The 10,433-nt window shown below is 41.4% G+C and overlaps 1 protein-coding gene across 1 annotated transcript; it reads left to right on the plus strand.

Moving 5' to 3' along the window:
* The first annotated feature begins 535 nt into the window (after nucleotides 1-535).
* Nucleotides 536-10,157, plus strand: S100Z (S100 calcium binding protein Z). The gene is made up of 2 exons (XM_010949273.3): nucleotides 536-7,499; nucleotides 9,284-10,157. Exons 1-2 carry the CDS (start codon nucleotides 7,359-7,361, stop codon nucleotides 9,440-9,442), a joined length of 300 nt encoding a protein of 99 aa, XP_010947575.1. The 5' UTR covers nucleotides 536-7,358; the 3' UTR covers nucleotides 9,443-10,157.
* The last annotated feature ends 276 nt before the right edge of the window (nucleotides 10,158-10,433 follow it).

The following is a 10,433-nucleotide window of genomic DNA, read 5'->3' on the forward strand; positions in this document are numbered from 1 at the left end:
GGTATAGCTCAGTGGTAGAATGCATGCTGAGCATGCATGATGTCCTGGGTTCAATCTCCAGTACCGCCTCTGAATATAAATAAAACCAATTTTTTTTTTAAAAAAGGGAAATTTCAACTGTATGGAAAATAGAACAGTAGAATACTCTAAAGAATGCCCATGTACCCAGCACTCAGCTTCAACTGGCCCCTGACTCATGGCCAGTTTTCATGTGTTCTCTATGCCCTTCCTGCCAGATCACCTACCTCCCACCCACTGGAGTAGATTGAAGCCAATTGCAGGAATCCTCTTGTTTCATTCAGCAGAATGAAAGCCACATGGTTTAAGGGAGAGAGAAGGGAAATCGCCTTTCTGCAGTTGCTGGACCAGAGACATCTGACTTTCCTGGCAGGAAGGCGTGGCCGGTTCCCTAAACCAGTTTTTCTGGGCGGCAAGGGTGCGGGGAGGAAGTTCCTCGGGGACCTCTTCCCTTACCTCACTGTCCGCATGGTTTCCTGAAGTCATTCTTCTTAAATCTCACGCCAGCCCACTCGGACACAAACACACACACACACACGCACTGATCCTTAAACTAATTTTGGAATCAAAAATGTTTTAAAAGGAAAAGGAGTTTCAAGGGCATTTGGCCCAAGGTTGTCATTGTCCTCTAGTGCAGAAGGGGGCGCAGCCAGGTCACGCACCTGAGCTTTGGTTAAGTATTTAATAAGTATCTGTAATGTGTTTTTTTTAGTAATATTTTAAGCATTTGTCCTGAATTATATAATTTCTCGCAGACTGTATCCAGACCTGGGCAAATACTTGCTGCTCAATAGGGTGTGTGAGAAGGGCTTCATAAACCGGAAAGTGCCTCAGGGAGGTCTGTGGGGATTAGCGCTAAGGCAGTATTCCGGTGGTTCAAATGCTTTGTCAGCCCTATGATTTTTAAAACAACTCATTTTATTTATTTATTCTTTGTTATAAAAGTAAGATATGGCCATTACTGAAGATTTTTAAATTACAAAGCCAAGAATAACACAAGAAAAAGAAAAAACATCACCCTTAAAAAAAAACCTATTAACATTTCTGCATATTTCCTTTATCTTTTCTTATATGTATGTAAAAAAAATTACATGATGATTTTGAGTCTAGAATTTTATATGCTAAGTTTTACAATTCAACACTATACCTTAAAAGACTTGCCTAATGAAGGTAGATAATTTTGAATAGTGTATAATTATAATTGATGTTTTACTTGAAAATGCAATTTAACAGCAGCATTAAAGAATTTTCAAATCATCCACAATGCTACTAAAGAGCTATTAAATCTGTATTTTCCCTATTTTTCTTTCTGCACACAAATTTTCCATTATAGCATACATATGATTTTTATTTTGTTATTTTCACTTGTTTTGCTAAAAAATTTTTTTGACATTTCTGTAGTCTTTTTTTCTTTTGTATTTCTGTAGTCTTTATAATTCTACTTTTAAGTGGCTGTAGGATTTAATTTTTTGTCAGACAAACAGGTTTGAATCTCAGCTTGCTGTAATCTAGTTATGTGATTCTGGGAAAGTTTTTTTCTTTCTTTGAATAGCTTTATTGAGTTGTAATTGACATTCAAGAAACTGCATATATTTAAAAAGCATACTTTAAGTTCTGACATGTATACACCTGTGAAACCATCACCACAGTCAAGATAATGAACATAGCCATCGTGCCCAAAACATCCTCCTGCCCTTTTGTAACTCCTCCTTCCTACCCCACATAACAGTCTTAAACTCGTTCATGTCATAGTCATGAAAGTGACAGAATATTTGAGTCAGGTTACTTAAAAAGACAAAACTGGAAACTTTGGAAGGAGGCAGCTTGGTATGATTCTGACCTGGGCCCAGAGTCAGAGACCCTCCTAGGAATCTGTGGCAGGCTCAGCGCACCACCCTCTCTGCCCTCCTTCCCCATCCCTACTGCCCCAGGGTGTCAGTCATGTCCCTGGTAACAGGATGGTCAGTTTTTCACATTTTCCTCTTTTTCAGGCTCCATGTCTGAAGCCCTACTTTCCAACAGCTCTACTCTTTCTGCATCCCACCTCTGGATTTACACTTGCTTTTTTTCTCTAAAATAATCATTACTTTAAAATTTTTTCATTTAATTACAAAAATTGAAGTATAGTTGATTTACAACATTGTGTTTCAGGTGTACAGCATAGTGATTCAGATATACATACATATATACTTTTCCAGATTCTTTTCCATTATGGGTTATTATAAGATATTGAATATAGTTCCCTGTGCTATATAGTAGGACCTTGTTGTTTATCTAATTTATTATAGTAATGTGTATATGTTAATCCCAAACTCCAAATTTATCCTTTCCCTCATCCCTTTCCCCTTTGGTAATGATAGTTTGTTTTCTATGCCTGTGGGTCCAATTTCTGGTTTGTAAATAATTTTTGTTTTGTTTTGTTTTTTAGATTCCACATATAAGTGATATCATAGATTTGTCTTTCTCTGACTTACTTCACTTAGTATGATAATCTCTAGGTCCATTCATGTTGCTGCAAATGGTATTTCATTCTTTTTAATGGCTGAGTAGTTTTCCATTGTGTGTGTATATATATATGTATATGTGTGTGTGTGTATATATACACATACACACACACACACACACACACACACACACACACATACATACATATATATACCACAATTTCTTTATCCAGTCATCTCTTGATGAGCATTTAAATTGCTTCCATGTCCTGGCTATGGTAAATAGTGCTGCTATGAACACTGGGGTATGTGCATTTTTTTGAGTTGGCATTTTCTCCAGATATATGCCCTGGAGTGGGATTGCTGGATAATATGGTAAGCCTGTTTTTAGTTTTTAAAGGAACGTCTATACTATTCTCCATAGTGGCTGCAAAATCATCCTTACATTTAAACTCCCCCAAATCTGATGTTTCCATTTCTCTCATTCTTGTCACTCTATTTCCTAGATGCAAAGTTCTACCTTTTAGCCCTAGGGTTATGACTCATACCAGAAATTGAAAAGTAAAACTAATGATTCGTAGAGAAGTAAGGTGCTGCTGGAGGACCCCTCTGGGCTATTAACAGGTATGTCTCCCATGCCCGCCCTGGAATTTCACATCACCTGGAAATTTGTGTCCCTAGCCTGACAGGGCCCTGTTGAGCCTTTTGACATTATGTTTGTTTCTGAAAGTCTCCTGGAGGGCAGAGGCTGGGACTGCCTTACATCGTAGATAAGCCTCTGAAGAAAGGCCCTGTGACTTACAATTTCAAGCATCTTCTGGGAATTGAGAGCTTTCAGGTGCAGTTCCTCAGCCTGACACTAAGGGGCAGCATATACCAAAGGAAATATCTAGCTCTGCCAAGGACAGGCAGAAACCAAGTAGAAACCACCTTGCTTTCAAACCCCAAGAGCAAAGCATACATAGGTCACATCCTATCTCTCAAATCAGATTACAGCATTACAGTTTAAAAAATCTATTAAGACTTTTGCCTGCCAACTGAATTCTCCGAGTAGATTAATTTGTGGTTGAATATGATTTAAACATAATACTGCTGAGATCCATATATTGCATAAGACTTACCCATTTTAATGTCTTTATAACTTCAGCAGTTTAACCTGAAAATAGTGAATTCAAAGTTCAAACTCTTTATATTCTTTGAAATGACTGTTATCTGTCTCTGAAGCAAATTTTGTATGTGAATAAAGGCAATCAAATAATTCTTTAGACAGTTAAACCAGACAGGGCTCAACTCTTTGGAGAGCTTAGTTTCCCTCTCTCAGGCATTTTCTCATTAACCAATCCATCAGCAAAGATTTCTGAGCATTTCCACCATGTGCTTGATCCTGTGCCAAATGCCGTAAAGTATAAGGATGAACCAGATGTCAGTTCTGCCATTGAGGGACCCAAAGCCTGGAGAGTGGGGAGTATGTGGGCAGACCAGAAAAAGTGATTACAAGAAGGTGTGATGAATGGAATGATGAAAAAGAAACAGGGACGCTCTGGAGGACAGCGAGGACAGAGGTGGACACCTATCAGAGTGGGGCTGGGGAATCGGGAAACACGTGGGAAAACGTCCAAGAGGAGATGTTTGACCTGAGCCTTAAGGAGTAGACAGAATTAGCACTCCAGGCAGTGGGCCCAGAACAGAAGACTGGGGGAGCACGACATTTCAGTCAGTTTGTAGGCAGATCAGACCCCTGAATGGTCGGGAGAGTGGGTGGCTGGCGATTTGTGTTTTGGACGAACTACTCTGACCCCAGAATGGGGCTCAGAATGGAGAATCGTGAGTAGAGAGAGCAGTAATAGAGAGCAGAAGTTGCCAAGTCCCAAAGGTGGAGAAGAATGGAGAGATATGGATGGGTTCAACTGGTATTTGAAAATAGTGTCAGACGCTGGGTGACGGGAGCAGCTGGATGAGTGAGCCGGTCAAGACGGCAGGCGGAGCAGGCATGGGTGGGGAGAAAGCATGGGTTTTGCTTTGGTTCTCATTGAGTTTAAGAAGCTTGTGGGACATTCTGGTATGAATGCGGTCCAGCAGACGGTTGGATAAGTGGTTTTGGAGCTGAGAGATCTGGGCCAAAAAGTATGATTTGTGAAGTGACTGCAATTATAGTAACAGCTGAAATCACTGGAGGACGTTTGACCGTCGAAGAGGGGAAAGTGCATTCAGAAATGAGGCGACTCAGCGGGGTGGGCATAGCTCAGTGGTAGAGCACATACTTAGTATGCACGAGATCCTGGGTTCAATCCCCAGCACCTCCATTAAAAAAAGAAAAAAAATTGAGGAGACTCAGAGAAGTGTGGTCACAGAACCATAGGGGTGCTCTTGGGTGGAAGACCCAACATAAAAAGACATCAGTGTTCCCTGCATCCTCTGTACTTAACACAACCCCAATAAAAACAGCAACAAGATTTGCTCAGAGAGCGAGTTTCTTCTGTCCTGTTTACACAAGGCCTGGCATAACTCCAGTGCCTGATAAATATTTCTTGACTATGTATGTAGGGACATTCATCCACTGGAATAAAATGCAACTTCAGTGAAGAATAGGGTCTATATGTGCTGATATATATTAAGTTAAAAAAACAAGGTGCTCACCTGTTGATGCTATTATACATATATATATATATGTTTAAGGATATATATGTAATATTATACACAGTTAAATAAATGAGAAACACATCCTTTTTCTGTGTAAGGGTAACAGCCAGTACATGCAAAGCACTCACTATGTTCCAGGCACATGTTTTAACTCATTTAATCCTTTCTGCTGGGTAGGTACTATTGCGATCCCATTTATACAGACTAGGAAAATGAGACAGAGTGTCAAAGACCAGCCCAGGACTGCATGGCTCGTCAGTGGCAGAGGTGAGAGCAGAAGCCAGGCAGTCATACTTTTCACCATCACGAGCCTGCCTCTCATGCAGGAAAGTGTTAACCGAAAGGGACAAGAGTGGGAAATAGCGGAGAGAGTTTTACTTTTATTTTATACTCTTGAGTATGCAGAATATTATTATTTTACCACACGCGTTATTCCTTTAACAATTAAAAAAACTAATTTAAAAATATTTGTGAGAACTGGGCTTTGGGTGTACGGTGAGAGCAGCCCTGGGGACCTCTCCAGAGGTCCCAGTGGACCACCGTCTGGTAAGAGGGTGGGGGTGGGCCCATTGAGGGCACATCCCAACAGGCTGGTTGAAAGGAATTACAAAGGAGATACCACTGGTTTGCTTCCTATATAATTAAAGTTCAGTCCTGAGAGGATAGGCAGCATTTAAAAGCACAGTGGCCAATGTCTGGCTTTGATTTTTCCAGTGACTTTTTCTTTGTTAAGTTTCTCTCACTTGGAAATCCCTCTGCTGTGGATTCCTGCATGCACAGCTTCAAGGACTCATTCTACAGACTTTGGGTTTTTTTGACTATGCAATACATTCCCCTAACCAAAAAAGTTAAAATCAGTCTAAAAGATGTAAATGAGAGATCTTACTCCCAACCACTCCATTCTACCCTCTTCCCCCCCTTTTTAATTAACATGAGTGTCTTATTTAAAATTGTAATAAAAAGCAAATGGACATGTAGAAGACATTTGTCTTATTTTAGAAAACACAGGCTTTCAAGAACTTTCCAAACTCACTGCCAGAATTAAAATCTCACATCACAGAAATGTTTAGTAACAAATATTGACCAACAGATTACAATAGTAAAGTTGTACAACACATTAAAAAGCCTCCTAACTTTTTTCTTTACCAAAAGTCAAGGAACTCATGAAATAATGATAGAAAGTTATCATTAATTTCAGGAAAAAAGGCACATCCAGGTGAGACAGTCAAGGTGATTTGCAAAACGCAGCGTCACATTTGCTCTGCGCGTGATCATCTGAACGTGCCCTTACACCTGCTACTTGCAAGTTGAAGTGTATGCACACATATGTATCCTTATTCTTATTTTTTTCCTACACACCCTGAGTCGCTGCTTTTTTCCTTTCTAAATTGGCAGAGCACTTTCTCATTCTTTTTTCTTTTCTTTTCTTTTCTTTTTTAACAGCTGCACAACTCACTGTTAGTTTAACAAGCCTGCTCTCAGCGTAGTCCCTTGACCCCTGACCCAGCTGTTGGCTTTGCTGAGGAGGCTCCAGGTTTGAACCAGCCTTTCTTGCTCCTGTTTTTAGTTTTCCCAGCCATCACCTTCCTACCAAGACAGCACTTGTACCCACACTGCCCTTAATGAGGGGTAACCCGGGGCTTCTCTTCCCTGTTTGCCTTCTCCTCCAGGGCACACAGTGGGTGCCAGCCCTTCCTTGATGGCCCTTGGGGCAGCAGCTCACACCTGCTCCTTCTTGTGATTAAAAACAGACTCAGGGGCCCTTCCATTCGAATCTCATCCCTGGCAATTTCAGCTTCTCGGGAACAGGTGTGCGGAGGCGGGAACTGCCCCCCCTTGTATGAACACTTCTAGTTTAACTGTAAACACCTGTCGCCAGAGCGGTGCGGCTGCTGAACAGGTACAAAGTAATGTATTTTCTTCCTTTTTTTGTTTCCTTTTAACCTATGTTTTATCATGGCTCTGTGCTTGTTGTCTGATTGCTAACTTTCAAATGCGCTGAAACAGCGCCATTGTCAGGGAGTGGGGCTCCCAGCAAAGGTCTCCTCTGCGGCTCGCTCTGCCCAGGATGGGCGGAATGCCCCGGGTAATGGAAGATGATCACGGTTTAACAAACGTCACCTGGGGAGTGGGGTGACCTGGGGATGGCAATGTTCTGTTTTAATTAAAGTGTTGTTTACCCACCCGCCTATTCTGAACAAGTGTTTTCTCCCGGCTTTGGTGGCCTGTGCCAGAGGGATCCGTCCTGCTACCAGCATGCCCACCCAGCTGGAGATTGCCATGAACACCATGATCATGATCTTCCACCGCTATTCCTGCAGGGAAGGGGACAGGTTCAAGCTTAACAAGGGGGAGCTGAAAATGCTCCTGCAGCGAGAGCTCACGGACTTCCTCTCGGTGAGTCCGCTTTTCTCCCCATCCAATCTAGGGTGGATGTGGCGCACGTCCTGGCATGGCCTCTGTGTATGTAGTCTCCTGTGTTCTGCCACACGCACAGTATAATTTCTATCGAGATGCAAAATACAGGGACGCAAAAACTAGAGATCTTCTTTGTTTTCTGTGCCTGGAGGCATGTGCCCTTTCCTTTCGTGCTGTAGTTAGAGTTTCCAGGTGTGATAAGAGATATTTGAGGCTTTCAAGAAGTATTCAACATCCTGGTGCAGCCATCAAAGATATATCTAGTTGCACCAGGAGTTAGAGTTACAACTAGTGACACGAGTTATACCTGGAGCTCTGTCCAGCTGTCTGTAAATGAATAAATAGTGTGATTGGGGCCAGAAATGAAGCCTGGGGTACGTTATGCGGTGGTGGCAAATTTTCTAGTGAAGGACAAATACCTGGAGAGTTTGTTAGCCAAGCACAAGCTGACTGGGACTGCTGGCAATGGTATGTCTGGCCAGGGACCAGGTGGGTAGCAAACAGGTTTACCTCCCAAAACAGCCGGGAGTTCAACACATCCACACGTGAATCCTTACAATGGGGTAAGGATTTCTCAGCCTTCTCTGAGAAAAATGCTTACTCTGGGATGTATAGAGCTGCCTTGAATTGATTTTTTAGCACTTGTAGTAGCCTGGCTTGATGTTATTCTGTTCAAACCCAGTACTAAGACAATAGGAATTGTAATTATGACACGCTTTTCTCCCACCCTCTATGAGAAGAAACTAAAATTAAAAAATTTTAACATAATAATTCCTTACAATATCTTTTAAGTAATTTTAGGAGTCCCCTGGACTGTTGGCACATCGATTTATTCAAGTGAAGTTTATCATTGTTTTTGACTGACTTGATTTTGAGCAATTCAATTTAAGTTTCCAGCTATTAAATGCTTGGCAACTAATGAGAGGACAGTGGGGAATTCCTGGAGGAAATGAACTACACTTTTGGAAACATTTCTCATCAACCAATCTCAGGGAAGGTGGGGGCTTCACAATCCCACCCTTTCTGAACCCTGATCTCCTCTTTGGGTTCCTTCCTACTGATAAAATGGTGTCTCCCTTATAAGATCTCCCCTTTATTGGGTGCCCCTGTTTTTGTGTGTCAGGCGTGGTGCCAGATAAAATATTATATGTTCCATGCAATGTTGGGGCCTCAAGCTCAGAAAGTATTCATCATTCATCTGAAAGTTTTACATTTAACCAACTGTCCTGTATTTTTATTTGCTAATTCTAACAACCTGGTGCTAAGGACTTTCCAAAGTGTGTTGAAGTGTGTTCCAAATTTGTGGGGAAATATAATTCTCCCCTTTTGGTAAATAAAGAACTTTAAAATTATTAAGTGATTTCCTCCACGTCCCATTGTTGGCAAAGGGCAGAGCCACTCACTGTCCCTTTTGGCTTCAAAGCTTCCAGCTTTCCATGTCCCGCCTGCCCCCCACCCCCAGCCTGGCCCCTTGGCCTGTGGTGTAAATGCATTTTCAGCACAAGCTGCTCACTTGGATGTGCTGCTGTTTGCTCCTCTTGGCGTTTTGGTTTGAGCCAGGATTGTATGGCCCTGGGGCCGAGGCCTAGCCCCATTTAGAATGTGTGCCTGGTTCTCACCTACCTGCAAACAGGCACTTGGAAATTGCCTTAGAGGCTAAAAATGGAACTAAAAACTTTCATGTAGCTAAAAGGAAGATGTGATTTCAGTTGTCACTATGAACCTCAAAGCCTGGGAGTTAGAAATTTTCTTCTTCTTTTTAGTGCCAAAAGGATCCCGAGTTGGTTGATAAGATAATGCAGGACCTGGATGCCAATAAGGACAACAAAGTGGATTTTAATGAATTCGTGGTCATGGTGGCAGCTCTCACAGTTGCTTGTAATGATTACTTTGTAGAACAATTGAAGAAGAAAGGAAAATAAAGACAAGTAGTTCGCTAATCTAAAGCAGAAATATATCCAAAGTTGTTCACTCACAGTTCATCTATACCCACCACCACAGTAATGCCATATGCAGATACCATGCGCATATAATTAGTTGCTAGTATCATCAGGTGATATATACCATAATATATTGCCTTTAAAGAAATATTCCAAGCTTTACACACCCTACTTGACATTTTCCTATATTATTAAAGATGTTATATGCATTTTTTTTGTCTATCAAAGAGAACATCACAGAAATTTAACTACTTTAAAATGAGACTGGAACTTAGCAAATTTCTTTTTTCTTATTGAAGTATAGTTGATTTATAATGCTGTGTTGGTTTCTAGTGTACAACATAGTGATTCAGTTATACATATATATCTATTCTTTTTCGTTCTTTTTTATTACAGGTTATTATGAGCTATTGAATTAGATCCTATGCTATACAGTAGAACCTTGTTGTTTATCTATTATGTATATAGTAGTGTGTGTCTGTTAATCCCAAACTGCTAATTTATTCCTCCCTGCCCTTTCCCCTTTGGTAACCATACGTTTGTTTTCTATGTCTGTGAGTCTGTTTCTATTTTGTTAATAGAACTTAGCAAATTCCTAAGGCGAACATCCGTCATCCTTAAATTGTATTTTGAACTTCTTATCCTATTAAAGAAATAAAGTGACTCTTGCACCCTCTTATGATTCTGCTTCAAACAGAAGAAGCTGTGAAGGTCTGTAAACAGAAAGGTTAATAAGTGGAAGGAAGTGCCGGCTTTGCTGTGAATCAGGTCAGGGAAGGGGTAGGTTCAGGGTTGAGTGCTCAAGCCAAGAGAGTGAGACCAGCAACCTTTGGGGGCTGGTGCATAAATCCTCCCTGCCCCTGGGGTGGCGTAATTCTGAAGCAAGGGTTTTACACCGTTTCCCAGTGCTTCCCCTGGGCTGAGCTGCAGTGGCCCCTGGGGAGGAGGGCGAGGTACCACACCTTCCCCAGGC

Source organism: Camelus bactrianus, chromosome 3 (genome assembly GCF_048773025.1).
Source record: "Camelus bactrianus isolate YW-2024 breed Bactrian camel chromosome 3, ASM4877302v1, whole genome shotgun sequence".
NCBI lineage: Eukaryota > Metazoa > Chordata > Mammalia > Artiodactyla > Camelidae > Camelus > Camelus bactrianus.